This window comes from Numida meleagris, chromosome 19 (assembly GCF_002078875.1).
Source record: "Numida meleagris isolate 19003 breed g44 Domestic line chromosome 19, NumMel1.0, whole genome shotgun sequence".
Lineage (NCBI taxonomy): Eukaryota > Metazoa > Chordata > Aves > Galliformes > Numididae > Numida > Numida meleagris.
The window spans coordinates 8,544,311-8,561,686 of record NC_034427.1 but is presented as its reverse complement, the minus strand read 5'-3'; the positions used below and the strand labels follow the sequence as shown (position 1 = coordinate 8,561,686).

General features: G+C 41.2%; 1 protein-coding gene across 12 annotated transcripts in view; it reads left to right on the top strand.

The window, feature by feature from the left end:
• Window positions 1-17,376, top strand: part of NKAIN4 (sodium/potassium transporting ATPase interacting 4) — a 47,883-nt gene that overhangs the window by 27,237 nt on the left and 3,270 nt on the right. For 2 of the 12 annotated variants that reach the window (XM_021416758.1, XM_021416754.1), the window contains exons 4-7: window positions 3,611-3,808; window positions 9,706-9,788; window positions 11,134-11,194; window positions 14,288-14,372. In XM_021416758.1, the coding sequence (XP_021272433.1) occupies window positions 3,611-3,808; window positions 9,706-9,788; window positions 11,134-11,194; window positions 14,288-14,372 (427 nt within the window). Of the gene's footprint in view, window positions 1-3,610; window positions 3,809-9,705; window positions 9,789-11,133; window positions 11,195-14,287; window positions 14,373-14,464; window positions 17,370-17,376 lie in introns of those variants that run through there. The other 10 variants (XM_021416762.1, XM_021416757.1, XM_021416756.1 and 7 more) reach the window with 9 other exon arrangements.

Genomic DNA, 17,376 nt, shown 5'->3' with positions numbered 1-17,376 from the left:
TCTCCTCTTGAAACAAGAGGAAAAAGGAAGTCCTTATGAGCCAGATGGGGGGGCTGGGGAGGGAGGATATTTTTATTCCAGAGAATCTGGATCGCATCTTGGGGATGACTTTATACCTGAATAAATCCTGATAGGAGGATGGATAAATGTATGCGCAGCTACAATTGTCCCTCAACTCCACCTTAATTTAGGAACTGGAAGCCTGTCCTTTGCCCTCTCAATGCTGTGGCACTGTCAGCAAGCCTGCTGAGAACCAATGGAAGCGCTTCTCTGTCTCAGGGTGATGAGGCTGTACAGCACGCATGATGTTAATGTAGATAAACATTACATTTCCCAGTTTGATACAAACATTTCCAACTTAAAAGATGTAAAATGATTCTGCCGTCAAATTCTGGGAGCTCTTGTACAGAGTTCAGCTTGTTTCCTGAACCATTCTAATGCTGCCTTGTCTGGTAATTAGGGAAATTCCAGGGAGGGAGTTCAGAAGGCAGGTAACAAGAAGTAAAACCATCTCTGATCAGTCCCTCAAAAAATTCTTTTTAAAAAGCTTTCAGAAAAATAATATTTTAGGAGAAGAAAGCTTACAAAACACAGCTGTCTCCCTGAGTGCCAGAGCTAGGTGTGAGTTTCCCCATGGGAAACAGTGGGTTGAAGCTGGGAGCAGAAAACAGCCTCCGTAAAAGGCAGGCACTACAGTTTTAGTGCTGCTGTCTTCCTTCTCGCACTGATGGCAAATGGATAGCAACCAGGTGCTACAGCAGTTCAGAGCGAGATGTGATTTTTGGCTGGCCTTCAACACGCTCCTGGGAAGGAGCTCGTATCACTCTTTGCTCATATTTCTCTGGGGGCTGAAGGTTAAAGAGGAAGCGATAGCCCTTCAAATAGCATCCTGTCAAGGAGCAAGGGGGAGTGTGGTTACACAGCTCATTCTCTCCCTACAGCAGGGCTTGCTCCCTTCTGGGACTCATTAGTATCTTTCAAGCTGCATACTGTTTTTAAGAGTATTTCAGCATGTTTAGACTTCAAATGCTTTACAGACATGTTTGGGGAAACAGCTGTTTCCTGAATTTTCTTGTGACTGATCCTTCTCTCAAGGTTTTAGTGTACCTTGTTTTATAGTTTCATTTCTCTTCAACCATCTCCTCACAAATGAAGCTCGCAAACCACAGGAGACATCCTAGGGTTGTTTTCCTCATCTCCTAGCAAGCACTGAACAGCAGAAGGTCAATTAACTGATTTTTCTTGAATGCTCTTTTATTATGCCTCATTCATGCAGGTATCCTCTGAGGACATTCATCCAGGGACACAAGCAAAAGAACAGCACTTCTTTGCTTGTTGAGCTCCTTTCATTTGCGCTGCCCTTGTGCCCTGCAGTGCTGCAGACAGATGCATGTTCAGAAAGGTGTCTGCACTGTGAACCTGAGGGCATGCGCAACTCCAGTGTGCAATCAGTATTCGTGTTACATCTGTGAGATGGATGGCCCATGTATGCGAGTTGTTGTACTTTCAGAATTCAAATGTGCTCCTTTTTTCCAGTCTGCTCTTAACTGGAGTATAATATGTTTTGGACAGAGTTGGAGTGTAATTGTGGGTGAGAAACAGTGACTGCTTTTTAGGCTTTTAGGACCTACTGTTCTTCTACCTGTCTATCTGCAGCCTAGTGCTTGTTCTTCTGCTTTTTCAGGTGATAGGTGGGAAAATCCATGCATCTCAGAACATGCAGATTTGGGAGAGAAAGAGCAAGCTTTTCTGCAAAGCTTGCCCTTTGGTCAAAAGATGGAATCTCTGTGGGCCACTGGAGAGCAATGCCCAGCAGAGGGAGAAGGCTGAAAATGTTTCTGCCAGAGCTGCGAGAAGATACAGGAGGAAATTGTCTCTTGAAATGTAGATAGCACAGCACCTTGCACTGTGTTATCCTGTAGCTGCCAACCTCATTATTCCTCTCAGCCTTTAAAATGCAGACAGCTCTCTTTACATTCCCAACTGTTAAATCTTCTCTATTGTCTTGCCTTAGCTATTCACGCTGCTTTTGCACTGGTGCCATACTTCATCTCCATGCCCTCCTCCATCTACTGTAAAACACATCCCATCTGTTGTAGTGATTATGTCGGGAACTTGGCAGCTGCCTTCTCACTTAATTGTCCACATTTCTTCACATGTCCTTCCTGCAGCATATTTTAATAACAGCTCTGCAAACTGTTTTTGAATATCTGCGTTGAAATGGAGGGTTCTGACACGGTGTGTACTGGGGCGGCTGGCTTCTGTTCACAAGTTATCTGGTGGCCACTCTCATTTTCTGCTCTTATAACTCAGGTTTGCTCCTGGCTACAAATACGGACACACACAAAAATGCATCTGCGGACCTACCTGGCTGAGCTCCCTCTATTGGCTGCAGAGATAAGCCCTCTCTCCTGTTGGTGATTCAGACAGGGGCATGGTAGCTGCTCTGTTTGTTGTTCCTTCTGGACTCTTTGGGGAACAAAGGCTGGGGAGCTGCCCCATTAGGTCTCACGTTAGGAAGTGTGAATACCCCAGGCTTGGACTGCTACATTTCTGGGAGCTGCCTCTTTCCTGCAGGCAGCATGTAGGACCCTAGCATGAGGGTGCTAAGTAGTATATGGATTGGTGCTGAACATTTTACCTTGAGGGTGTGTATCCAATATTTATTTCTACCCAATAGAGATGCATGGATTGTCTACTTGACCCATGTTGCAATCTATCCTTCAGAATAAAATGTCCAATCCCTTACTCTGCCCTGTGGTAAAAAGCTATTGTTGATTCTGCATCAGAATGATACTGGGCACCCAGCACTGTGCACTCCTCTCTGCAGTGATGTGGTTGATCTTTCCTGTGTCTTCCTGCTAGTTCTCAATTTGTGCTTTGCCATCTGTGTGTCCTATAAGCTCAAAATCCCAAAGCACTCCTGGGCATACCACCAGGCACCACTCTTTTCTCAGGCGTGTTGTCACTTTTAAATGAGCAGCTGGTTGCACACACAACTCCTGCACTACTTGCATGGTGTTACACCATGTAACACTCACAATGCCATTGGTTATCGAATTAGCAAAGATAAGAGCAAAACAAAAAAGCCTGCTGAAGTAGAGTTGATAAGGGATTGCTGGGAAAGTGTTTATAAGAAGCTGCAATCATCACTGTGAGGTGAGCTCAGCTGGGTAATTTGACCTGAGGCTGGCAATGTGTAAGGTCAACAGGAGAGGCCAGAAACACCATATGTTAGAGCATGGAAGGAAACTGGACAGTTTGAAATAGTAGGGGGAACTTGTTAGATGGATTAAAAGCTAGGAGCACGGGAAGATCTGTTGGGTTTTGAAATTCACTTGGGGGTATGAAGCTCATAGCTTTCATTTCTCTGAGTTGCTTCTAGTGCTTGGAAGAGCACACCTATAGCACATGTGTGTGTTTGTTTTTTACGGGATGTTTTTTAATAATGAATGTAAGGCCAATGTATTTTGATCTGTGATAGCATTTCTTGAGAGTGGGCATGTCAGGAACTTTTTAAGTTTCCACTGATTTTAATATGGCCTCCATCAGACAGCATGTCAGATGCTTTCAGAGTAAACTGAGATATCTTTGCAATTTTCCTCTTCAGGACAGTGAGCTCTTGACGTTTAACATCTCCCGGCACCAGTCATGGTGGAGTGAAAATGGTCCTGGCTGTGTAAGGAAGGAGGCTTCAATGTCTGGCATCGCAGGACTGGATAGCCATTCCTATATCTCTGTGATAGGCTGTGCCCTGGAGTATCGGTACATTGAGGTCATGCACAGTTCCTTCCAGATCCTGATCGCGGTGAGTACAGTGCTGAGAGTGCCGTAGGGCAGCGGTTGTTCAGGAGGGGCTGTTTTCTTTCCAGGTGCATGGGTGGCCTATACTTTCCTCTGATTTTACATCATCTGATTGCAAAAGCCTCTGTAAATGTTTTTTTTGTTTGTTTTCCTGTTCTCTGTTCTGAATAATATTGCTATAAAGAATTGGAAATGAATAGCAGGAATCTGATGAAGTTATGCATCACACACAACCATCCAATAACTAATCATTCTGTATCCCCACTGGAGTGAGGAAACTTGTGTTTTAATGTGGACAGAGACTTTTCTGAAGAAGGCTTTCTTCTGTTCTATGCGACTTAGTGATGGGTGAGGGAACAAAAACGTGCATGTTTATTGTGAAGAAACAGAAGGGAGGAAATCGTTGTTGTCAGAAAATGAAATACACTTTAAGGAAGCACAGAAAGCAGCATGTTTTATTTCTGCTGACACTTCAGATGTGCATTAAGTATTTCTATTGACTCTTTCCTCGTCTGAGTTTTCCATATTCTTTTAAAAATACTCTGCAGTAATTCAACATCCTTAATGTTCACTGTAAATTAATTGCTTCTCATTTGTCTGTAAAATTAACTGAAGGAGAAAGTCCATTGTCTGCCTTACTTCATGGGTGCTCTTGACTTTTGTAGCTGTAGTGGAGTTAGCAGGCCACATCTTTCTAATCTGCTTTGGTTTGTTACTTTGTGGTTAGTGGCTTTAAGTACAAACTGACATGGACTGGTGAAATATGGACATTTCAGCTTTCAGTTTTGGCTTAAAGAGTAACTTTCCTTGACAAAATCATAAGGATTACAAATGCAGAGAAACTCCAAGCTTCTGGAGTTCCAAGTGTTTCTCTGCACATTCTTGGTACAAATTTCCACTGTCTTCATCCTGTATTTCCTATTAGCTGGGATAATCCATGTGACCCAGTGAACAGCAGGGAGCAGGCAAGACTTGGGCTATGTTCTGGCTATGTCACACAAACCAGGCAGAGAAAGAAGCCCCTGTTTCCTGAGTTGGATGGGCTCCCTGGTTTGTATGCAGGCTGTTAATATTCTGTGGGTTTTCCTTCGGGGAAAATGATCCAAATTAAAGGATCTGTGAGTTGCATCAATGCATTTGTATGAGAAAACCTAGATATCCAAAAGATTAGAACTCATTTTCTTCTATAAAGAGCTGTTAGCTGGAACGGGATTGATGCTGATGATCTGGTGCTGTTCCTGAGTTTGGAGAAGCAAATGACAGACTGAAGTCAGAACATCCCAGAAGTGGACTCAAAGTGTGGAAATGTGTCGCTGTTAGCATCCTTCCTACACATCTGAACTGACACAAGTGCCTGTGCCCCAAGCTAGAAGTTTGGCCAACAAACAGTCCCAAGTTGGATGAGAAAGACCTTTGCTTTGTCATCTAACTAACTTGAGGAGATGGCCCTAATCTAAGTGGTCACACAGATATGTCTGCATCCACAGGATACCATAAGGGGCAGATAGGGAAACAGAAGAGGAAACTATAAAATAGAATGTAGGTAAATATTTTCTCTATCATTCTCTCTGAGACTTCAGTTGCAGCAGGTTTTTGCATCCTAAACTCTCAAAATGAGACCACAATACTCATATGCAAGAAAGCCAAACTCATATGAGTGAAGTAAATTTCTACTTGTCCTGTAATAAAAGTAGAGTATTGAAGCCCCAGGCCTGTAGCTCCTGCCAGCTCTGAAATGCTCATATAGTTTTTGTCATGTAGAGGGGAAAATAGAACTACTTCTCCTTGCTTTGCTGAGGTAAGGCAGAAAGAAAGCTTTTTCATAATCTCATTCAGACCTTGCCTGAAAACATCCAGTTCTCTCCCATTTTAGTCTCTAAGGGTCAAACTCTTTGATCCCTGCCAGTATTTTTTTTCTGTTCCCTTTATCTCATTTTAAGGCAGATTTTATTACAGGCGACTGTTCTTCCCAGAGTGCCTGGCAGGTACTGTGTGGCAGACGGGCAGAGAGGCTGGATCAATAGTACAAAAACAGGACTGGGAACTGAAGGCTCGGGGGATGCACCAGTGGACATGACCTAGTTCCTTCCTTGTCTCCTGCACATTTGAGATCTGAATAGTCAGTACCCTGTTAAGAAGGGGAAGGGATACACAAAACTGTTGTGTTCTTTTGTTGGTTTTGCTTTAAGGGTTTTTAGAAGTTGGGCTTTTTTTGTTGTTGTTTTTAATTCCTGATACAGCAGTGTGACATCCATGTTCTTTCATTATGCAGTACCTAGCTGAGGAGTTCTTTGTTTTCTGGAGGTACCAATTCCCTGAGAGTTTTGAGGGACTATGGTGTGCTGTGTTGTGTGCTTGGGGGAAGGCTGAGTTAATATCACTGAATTTGATCTTACATGCCAAAGGAGAAGGAAACCAAATCCTAGTCCATATGGCAAACACAGTGCTGGCTGTCGTCTTGACTCCTGCTGAATATATTATCCCCACTCCTGTGCATACGTTTGAAGAGTATGCACAATGTCTCAGCCTACTTTTGTTTAGAGCTTGTCTGTGTTCCTTGAAGGCAAAAGCAACTCCTTTAATCTGGAGCAGAATCAAACTTGGGCATATCAGTCAACACACATGATATGAATAGCTGTATGGACCAGTATGAAACTCTTGTGCAATACTTTAGCACAGAAGATATTGGAAGAAAAAAACTTGTTAGGAAAAAACCTTTTCAAATCTGTACTGGTATAGAAATGTCACCATAAAACTAATCCTCCCAACCCAATCAGGAAATGCAACAGCAACCAGTTTGTCAAAAAATCTGTTTTGTATTCTTAGCAAGGATTTATCTTGCATCTCCCCATCTTGCCAGCCAGCAGGGAGAGGAGAGATTTCTGGTTTTGAAATATGTGGCATAGCTCTGGGCTATCCATATGGTAGTTCTGGGAGTGGGGAGGGTTAGGCTTTTCCTGAGGCTCCATTGAATGGGATGGAAATTGGAAATCTCTTCCCATTGCCTGCCTGTCTGCTGTTTTCACTCCAACTGACAGGTTGGAAGGTTCCCAGGAAGGCAGCAATGCAAGCTTTGACAGCAGATGTTATGTGAGAAGCAAGGCGCAAGAGATGCTTTGCTGTTGGCAGAGGCTAGATTTTCAGTGGTTGTGATTGCATCCAAAAAGTAAAGAAGGTCAGGAAATCAAAGGATTTTGCTTAATTTGACTATCTGGTCACAATAGTTTTCTTTCACAGACTGGTTTTTGCTTTTTGCAGCTTGTGAATTGGCCACAGATCTCTTTATTTCCCCCTCCTTTTGCACTGAGAGCATGCGTGCTTCCTTAGCTTTGATTAGAAGTGAAACCTAGAATTCATCTTGCGTTGAAGGAGGAGACTCTGAACGTATTCTTTGTATTGGGGAGGTGGAAAAAAAGCAATGGCAGGTTTCTCTTTTCTCTGGATAGAAGATTTGAAGAGCCCGGAATCTTTACGAGGACAGATGTAAGACTAAAGCTAAAATTTTACACAAGCAATGGTAACATCTCCTAAAATTTGTCCTCCCATTCTTCATGTATTTTGTACACTTGCAGCCAGACAGTCTATTTCCTTAGTTCTTCCTATAACTCAGTGTTTGTGGCTCCAGTACTTTAATTCAGTGCTTTTCTTCCATGAGCATTCTTCAACTCGCTTTTGAAAAGTTACTTCAGATGATTGAGGAATTAATTTCTTTTCTTTGTAATTTTGAGTACACTTGTCATCTCTGCCTTTCTTGCTTTGCTGACTTGCCCGAAGAATGCTTGGGACATCCCAGATCCATCCTCTCTTGTTCAGAAGTGTGTGCATTCCCAGGCTGTCTGACAGACTGACTGAACACACCTGTCTGCAACATGTGTTCCTAATGAAAAGCTTAATCGGGTACTTGTACAGCCTGGAGGAAGCTGGTACTGAACATGCAGAACAAGCAGAGTAACAGCAGCAGGGGCTGAAGCCCAAGAACATTCTTTGGGGAATTAGAGCTATAGCTTAGTGTCATTTTACTTCACTGACTTTTCAGTATTTCACAAGTTCAGTTGGCTAAATTCTTCCTCTTCCACCTCCCCTATATAATTTGCAAAGATCTGAAATTACTGCTATTCCCTGGGATAGCAGAGCTTAAACTCTTTCCTACTGAAATCAGCAACAAAGATTATGTTTTGAGCAGGAGTGAAATTACTTCCAAATTCTTGGCCTCTGTGCAGCTTTCTTCTGTGTTAACTGCTGCTAACCTTAGTGATGTCTGGGGACTTGATGTGACTTCATCAATAATGAAATCAGGAGGGCACCACTGGTACTTCTTGGAGTTTGCTCACTCCATGTTCTAGCAGACACCTCCAGTGAAAGGGACCAGACAATAGGAATGGCATTCCTCCTCTCTAACTATCTTTCACTCACAATTCGTGCAGGAGGCAAGATGCAGGGAGTCCCAGGAGTTTGCTTCATTTCTGAGGTGATATTTTCAATTATAGTTTAGGTCAGCCAATATGGAACTCCAACTCATTTTTGTATTGTAAGGTTCTTCTCTCATTTCACACTGAAGCTATCCTGTTCTGGACAGGCTGCAGAATTCTTTGAATAAAAATATTACATTGGGTAAGCAATTTATTACTGACGAAACTCTTGTCAAGAAGGAATGGGTTATCAGATCAATGCAAGAAAATGTTAAACGTCAATCAGGTCATTTTGAAACAATCAGGAGATAATTAAAAACAGAACTCTCCACTCCAATGGAGCTGGAATTAGGAGTTTCCTGACATGGATATCAGGAATTACAGACTTAGATAAGGTTTGTGTATGTACGTTATAGCATTCAGTAATAGTGGATGGATTCAGAAATGCATTTTGCATGGTTATTAACCCAAAGCTCCTACTCTGAGGCGTGACAGGAAAATCTGGGGAAAGAGGAGACCTCCCTAGGGTTCCCTTGGAATCAGAGAATACATTCAAGGTGCACCTTTCCTGCTTGGATATGTGTGTGCATGTAAACCACATGGTTTGACCTTACATCCTGTGAAACGTAAAATGCTGGATCTTCAAGCTTAAAAAAAAAAAAAGTGTGGCAGAGCAATTGCAAAGAATGTGTGTAACCACACTCCTAATCAGATTATGGGGTGACAGCAAACACACATCAGAGACAAGAGCGTGCAGCAAAGTGCTTAGACGCCCATGGAATGTTGTGATGGCTTTAAGCTGAAGCACTTTATTTTTCCAGGAGCGTTTGTAAGGGTTCGCGTGGCTGGCTTACCGCCGCCTGCCCGGGTGCAGCTGGTGCTGGCAGATGCGGGTCGCTTCAGCACCACGGTCAGCTCCGCTCCTCGCCCAACGGGCCGAGGAAGGAAAATGAAGCCGTTGTTGTTAGCGTAATAGAAGCACGAGAAAAAAAGAAAATATCCGGCTATTCTGATCGCTTGTTCGTTTGCTTTTAAAAAGCGATAGTTCTGTTTGGGGGCAATTGTCAAAGTCAGCAGGTCAAATCAGCTGGCCACTATGTGGCCTTGCAGTTTTCATCATGCCTGAAAGGACCTTTTTTTTTCTGAGCAAGGTATGCTGTATCTTATAGAAACTTAGTGTGAAGCAGTGCTAGTTTTTTAGTTTTTTGGAAATGCATTCAATTTCCCCCCTGTCATGCATGGAGCCACCTCAACTCCACCAAGGAACTGGGATATGTTTCGACAGGGTTCACCCAAAACAAAAGAGAGAGCTAGCTTGTCTCCTATATGATTATAGGAGATTATAAAGGAGATACAAGGCTTAGTGATGCTATGAAAATATTTCATTTCCTTCCACCGAGGTGTTTTTTTTTTGTCTGGGAGAGCTTGGGAAATCAAGGGTACCTTATAACTTCCCAGTAGAAATCTCATTAACTTGCCTTTTGTTTTCTAGTGTGATGTATGTTTCTGTCATATTAGAAATGAATGGACTCTACTTTTCCGGGTTCATCATGCATCATTCTGTCTTCCCATAGAGTGAGTCACTGTATGTTACATTCTAACTCTTGTTCAAGAAAATTGAGTTCACAGTGGAAAACAATTATGTCTCACAATAACTTTACTAATACAGTTACTGTCAACCAAGATACTGCTAAGGGGGGTGTTATGTAAAGATGTAAAATGAAGGATGGAGAGGATATTTGATTAACAGAAAGAAGGCAGAGGAAAATAAAACCTTGCTGGATCTAGAATGTTTAAATCCCATAGTACCTAGAGTTTGTTTCCCTGTTCAGGCTAGGTAAAAACTTCGTACGGAAATGGAACGAGGCAGTTGTGACGCTGTAGAAATTCTACAAACTATCAACTAAGTAAAGACTCACTAGGCCGTCATAAAGTGCTCTTTAATGTTCACTCAAGTTTTCTGCTCTAAATGCTGCTCTGTGTAATCAGGTGACATGATGGTCACACCATGCCAGGGTAGGTGTTACTTGAGAGGCACCCTGTTGTTTTACTGTTTCTATCTGGTTCCTAGGAAGTGGCAATTTCCGCTAGCCTATGCAATGTATAAATTAAAACCACTGCTATTGCTTTGTTTGTCACCATGCTCCAGCCCGTTTACTTTGCATGCCCAGAGTTTGATTACTTCACGCAGAAGTGTTTATTCTCCGAAGATAGAAAGATACTTAAAAAATGTGAACCTAGAGTAGAGTAAGACTGGGATTTCCTTCCAATGAACTTTGATCTCCAAGCCTAACTTACAAAAGATCTCAGTAGTTCTGAATGTTACTGCTACAACATCTCTGTTTTTCTGGTTAACTAAATTTCTGTCTCATCTGCATTAAAAACTACTCGCATCTTGCTGGTAACTCCTACACCCAAGTAATTTCTCTTCCCTTCCATGCCCTTTATTACAGAAATACAGAGCTGATGTGTTCTTGTTCCTGTTAATAACATCTATCACTGTATGTCTGTGTGTTTGTCCTGTATGCAGACATCAGTCTAAAATGTTATATCAGGCACACTCCTGCATCCCCATCACTTCTTACTAAAAGTTAACATAACATGGTAGTTCTAGTATTAATAAATAAATAAAGCAAGCTCATGGTTTTTCCCAATCATTCTGGCAACAGCAGGTTGCTACTCTGAAGGTGTGGATGGGTCTCACAAGTATTTTCTTTTGAGCTTTGAGTACACTCCCTGCAGTGTCTTCATCTAAACCTACACCTGCACTCCCTACCTTACAATAAATATGACTTGGCGACACCATTTCAGTAGTGCTGCCAAGCGGAGAATAAATATTGGCTGCTAAAATCATGTCAAGTGAGTTCTGACCAGCTTTGCAAGATTGATGCTGAAATGATTTATTCTCTCTGTTTTCTAGCTGGTGGGTTTTGTCTACGCCTGTTACGTTGTTAGTGTTTTTACAGAAGAAGAAGACAGCTGTAAGTATTTATCAACAGATCCTTTGGCAAAGATTTTATTAAATTTTCTGTCTCTCAGATGTTCATCTATCAAGAATGAGTTGCCATAAGACTTCTTTCCACTTCTCCATCTATGTGATGTGGTACTATGTACCTTTCAAAGATTGGCTATTTTTCTGTGAGATTTTTTTCCCCATGCCAGTAAGTGTTAGATTGTTCTGAAGGAGCAGCTAGATCACACTTTAAAAAAAAAAAAATGCTTGGCGTTATCTACTCACTTGAGAGGCTTTAGAGAAACTGGGCAGCTTCTCAAGCTTCTATAGCTGAAGAGTAATACCACTGAAATGTAACTAGGATAACCTATAGCGAAGAATACAGCCTGGTATTTAACTGGGCCACCTGATGAGTATCGTGTGCCAAAATGGAGGAGGATAAAGCAGAACATGAGTTTTCTTGTGAAGAACCAATCTGACCTTAATTTAAAAGCAGAAGAAGTGAGTTACAGGAAGGATGAGGGAGCTGACTCCATTGTGTTTGGTAGGCAAATCTTTCACGTGTCATGTATTCACTATGATGAGTCAGAAAATAAGATTCAGAGAAATCACATGGATGGTTGAGTCTGCAGGATCTATGCGGATACCTATAGCCTGGTCCTGGATTACTGCCCTTCTAAAACTCCTCTTGAGACCAATACTTTCATAAATAAAAGAATGGATGCATAGAGTTCAAAAGAATATATAATCTGCTTTCAATGGCAATGTTTTGCCCTTCTGTTTTTGAACTCTCAGAATGTTTAAATTGGAATAGCCTTAATGAAATCAGTGGGTCTAGGCCAGTTTACTCTAGGTCAGGATCTGATTCAAAGGCTTTATATCTGAACATCACTTCCTTTCGTGCAAGTAGCTCTGTTGTTTTAAAGAACAGCTGGTATGGATGTTAGCTGAAAAATGACAGCTTTGAACTGGATATCTGAAAGTATGTGAAGAATGGTGGTTTCACATGGGTGAGATGAGATATGCTGCTTATCTGACTTGTCCTCATGTTTGGCTGTTGTTTCCTATGTGGCTGAACTCATTCTGCGATTCTACTGGCTTTATAGATCATTTGTTCAGAGCGGAAGTGCATTTAGTGAAGGTGTTAGATTGTATGTAATATTTTAAAAATTACCCTATAGCTCTCCAGTTAGCTAAATAGCTTGAATCCTGAGCCTCTTTTGAATATTGTAAAGTAACAACTTGACAGGGCTTATTTTAGGGTGGGGAGGAAGCATTATCTAGAAATGCAGAGCTGTAAATTTCAGGATATGGTTGGTTGGTGGTTTTTTTTCCCCACTAACAAATTATTTTTCCCTCCCAGTTTCTCAGCTTGGAGTTAAAATGTCAGCTTGAATAATTAACAATGACAAACCATCAATATTTTACACTCACAGTGGTAGATCCTTCCAGTGACCCGAACAAATCTGAGCTGCGTTTTAATTTTCTTTTCCATTTGTGGTTTCCTTTAAATGTTCCTTTGATATGCGGCATGAAGTAATTATAAGTGCTGAGGCACATTAATCAGGAAGCTCATGCTAACGTGATTTTCATGAGAAAACACAGCAGTAGAGATCTACTAACGCTGAACTGTGGGCAGGAATATTTTAGACATGCTAGTGCACTGAGATGTATTGGTGGTAGCAACAGTGATCCATAGTTAAGATTTTTAAGTGACACAATAGGATGCTCAGTTGAAATGACTCTTGTCTGTGCCAGGCACTAGACAGTTACTGAAAATTTTGTGTTTTTATGGTTTACTGGTTTACTCATTTTCAAATGAGTTGTAATACAGTTAGCATCTTTTTTTTTAAAGAAAAAACTAAAAAAGTAATTAAGAAAATTTTAAGTCTCCCTGGAACTACTTGGAATAATCACCCCAATTTACTTAGAACCTCTGCAGACTTCCCATAAACTCACAGTATCATCATGAAGCTGTTCATTAATATGGAATTTATGAGGATACATTGTCCTTGGGTTTCTAAATGTATTTTCAGAGTTTTTTCCCATCATATATATTCAGTAAGTATTTTTTTCTATTGTTTGTTCATTAAGAAAAATACCGAAACTCTTTAGCTAAAATCTAAAATAATAGTGCCACCTTCAGGAAAGGAAAAGGCATTCATATAGTTAGTAATGTTCCAGTTATATTTAAGTGGCATTTGAATGGGATAGCTTTCACACTTCCAGACAAGATGCCCTGACTTGGCACCAAGAAGTGATCTAGACTGGATAAACGCTACAGGTTTCTGCAAGGCTTACTAGGTGAGTCACAAATTGCACCACATCTTACTGCTCCTGATTCAGCTATGTTGGCCAGCTTGGTAATACAGACTTGGCCTAATTTCAGGGGAACTAAGAGGGACTTGAAAAATTCTTCCATGGTTACTAAGGGAATTGTCACTTAAAGCATTCCTTGTTTAGTTACATTGCCCTTTTGTGAATGCTGGAGAAGGGAAGCATTGTTCCTCTTTATATACAATTAAAAGAAATTGAGTTGGCAGAGAGGACCTGAAAAATATCAGAACTGAAGATAATGGGGTATTATCTGCAGTTCTCCAAAGCTGCTTCAGTCTGTCTTACAGAAAAGACAAGTGGGGCAATAAAGTACCCACTTCACTGTGTAACCTTCATGAGGACTGCTGTGCTGCCAACTTCTCTGCTGGCATTTATTCCCAAGCCAGTCCTCAGCTTCCTCCTTTCAGCACATGATTAAATGTCTGAGGTTTTGTCAGCTCAGTTATCATATGAAGTCACAGCATGGTGGTAATACTCAAGAAGCCTGAGAGGTCCACTTGTTTTTCTGGAGTCTTGTTTTGGTTTGGTTCCTTTGTTAGCTCTGTGCTTTAAGTTTGATGTTAGCTGAATCTCTTCCTTGGCATACTTGCTGTCCTAGGAGATCCAGGAAAAGAGGTCTGTACAGGCAGAACTTTCCACTTGACAGTTCATACCTGAAAACATATTTTTGTTGTTCTGTCTCTGTTTTTTTGTTACACCATGACACACACCAACTTTTCCTTTCATTTCCTTTCAACTTTCTGGCCATGTTTATTTGTTTATTTGAGTTTTGATTTTTTTTCAGTTGATTTCATTGGTGGATTTGATCCATTTCCTCTCTACCATGTCAATGAAAAACCCACCAACCTTTTGTTCAAGCAGACATACCTGTAAGTATTGTCTTCTATGCTAAGAGGCAGTGCATGCCTCTACATTCGATGGCTCAGGGGTGCCATGGGTTTGGGTTTTTTCCTTCTCACAGGTCAATTTCTCCAGCAGGTTTTTCAGGTATGGAAGGAAGGAATAAGTTGCTGAACACCAGAAAGGGTGAAACTGTCTCTCCTCAGCTCCTGCTTGCAAGGGTGAAGCTTGTGTTGCTATGCTCAGCTTATGACCGTGCAGTTTGAAGGGACACAATTGTGCTAGCTGTAGGATGTTACTATAAGGAAACTAGTGGATGGATTTTTCTTTGAAGAAAGCAAAGAGAGACTTTAGCAACGAGTGCTGCCTGAGCAGGTACAGGTAGGAGCCATGAGGAGGGAAGAGTCAGCCTCAGTGAATGCTGAGAATAAGTCATAGCAATAGCAGAATATGATTCTCAGTCTTAAAGCTGAATTATGGTATGTCAGGTCAAGCCTGAATTACAGGGATAAAATATATGCAGTTGCTAGTTATTTAAGCCATACCTTATCTCTGTGGGCAGTTACAGCTGAACTCAGACCTATGCATCAATGCAGTCTTGGCCATGTCTCTGCAATCCTTCCATAATCTTCTCATAAGGGCACCATTAAATTTGACTCTGTCTTGCCTGCAGAGTCTCCCTGTATCTGTCTGCACTTCTAGAGATCTTGTGAGTTATGAAACTATCACATCACCAAATAAAAATGAGTGTTAGACAGTTTGTACGCAGGACACGTTTGCTATTAAGGTTTCAACTTAGTTGGAATTCTGTTGCCTAGAAGAACAGTAACTTGTATGCACGTGGCATCCCAAGAGTTTAGTAGTGAGGGGGAAACAGGAAGGGCAGTCATCCTAGCAGCTCCTCTTACACCAACATGTTAGACATTAAATTCCAGCTTCTGCCCTCTGCTAATCCCCTTCTGCTGCTGAATGCACAAGAGCATGCTTTCATGCAGTCCACTTGAAAGCTGGTTATTAATGAGATTCTCAAACATAAAGGCCAGTATTATCTGCTTAAAGCAGCAATGAGATCTGAACTTCTGATGCTTCTTACACCAAGCCGCAAGAAGGCAATTCAATGTGCAGAAATTTTTAAAAGCAACCGCTAAGGGAGGTTGGTTTTGGGGAATAATGTTACCAGAGAGCTCTTTGAAAAAGTGTGAGGATAGAAGAGAAAATTGGGGTAGAGAGAAGAAAAACTACCTCAAAATAGATTTGTAGATGTGGCCTTGTAATGTAGTAAAAACTTACTTCACACTTTGTCACTGCAGCGCAAAACCAGGAGAACAAGTCATTTCTGCAAAGCAGCTAAATTCCCTATAACTTTGAGGGTACAATAGTATTATTAGCAAGGATGCTACAGGAGATTAAATATTGATTTATCTCTCATTTTGTCACAGTGAGATGGGATTTTCCACAGTCAGCAGAAGCTTTGGAACTTCTTTAGGCAGCTCCATGATTTGTTAGCTTGACACAGTGGTGTATTTTTATAGTATGACGTTTGGGTTGCTTTTGTCTTAAAATGACAATTATGTTTGTTAAAAAAGCTTCTACATATACATGAAGATTTGTGTATGGGAAGATTGTAATCCCCATTGAGGAAACTAGAAATGCAAAACTTCCTTAAAAGGGTCTTAAGTAAGCTACTAATAATTCTGTTCTTCATTTCTGTTCTTCAGACCATCACTCACATACTGATAGCTTCTGCCAGCACAGTATAATATTTCTTTCTGGCTAACTGGAGGTGAAAACAACTGCTGAGGAGTAGATAAGGTGACCCTCTATAAATTTCATAACAGCCACCAAATACTAATTTTTATTTATTCCAGGCTAGCTCTTGCCTCTCTTCCATATGCAGGAGGGGGAGTAGGAGTGGATAATTGATTTTCAACTAGTGATGAGGGGGAGTTTTGCAGTATGGGGCACTGAGGGCCGAAGGCCCTTGTCATTTAATATAGTGACCAAAGACATTTTATATCTTTCCAACAAGATGCAAAACAACAAATACATCCAACTTCTTTCAAGTTGAAACTTCTAGAGCAGACAAGGGCAAGGAACACATGCTTTCCATTCTTTTTTTCCTTTTTTTTTGTTGACGGAAGCCCTGCATGAATCCAGATTCGTTCTACAGCTACTGACTGAGCTAACTGGAGCTGTGAACTTAAGTTTCATTTTAGGATGAAATTTGTCAGTAGGCAGCTTCTCCCCAGAAATGGTCCTGTTGCCACAGTTCTTAAACAGGATCACTTTCATTCATCCCTTGTCCAATGGGATTATCATCTTCGCACCAGTTTTACCTATCCTTTTCTGACAAGATCACATTCCTTCTTCTTCTGACTCTGCCCTTTTCCTTGTCCTGGCTAACCTATTTCTCTAGTCTCTTATCTCTCCAAATCTATGGATTTCCACAGATGTGAAGGCCCCACAGAACAATGACAGTGACCTATTCTGCTATGCATAGCTTAAGTATGAGACCAACCCCCCCATAGTTTCTGTAATGAGTATACAGCCTATGAGTTACATAACTTTTAAATATACTCTCAAAGTTATTAAATGTAGACTGTTATGTTAATCTACTTCAGTGATTAGCAGCTACTAAATTCAGTATTGGAGACATGTACCCTATTTCAAGCCTTCAGCTTCTACCCACTGCACTGAAAGAGATTTTTAAATACTTTTGCCTTGTATTGAAAAACACCCCCCAAAACTATAACTGGTAACTGGGCTGTGGTCTGGAAGTATCTCTTATCAGCCTGCTTTATCTCTGACTCTACTACTGAACGTGACTTCAGTTCAGTTGCAAGGCTCCAGTTTATGGAAAACCAAGCAAGTGGTCAAAGCCAGCTGTTATTTTTACTGAAAAAAAACCTCAAACAATCACTGATGGTTTTGTACTACTGCTTACAAAGGCATGATTTAAATATGCTTCATCTTACTTAGCCTTTCCACCACTCAGAGGGCAACAGTGATGTTCTATAAATACAGCTATTTCTA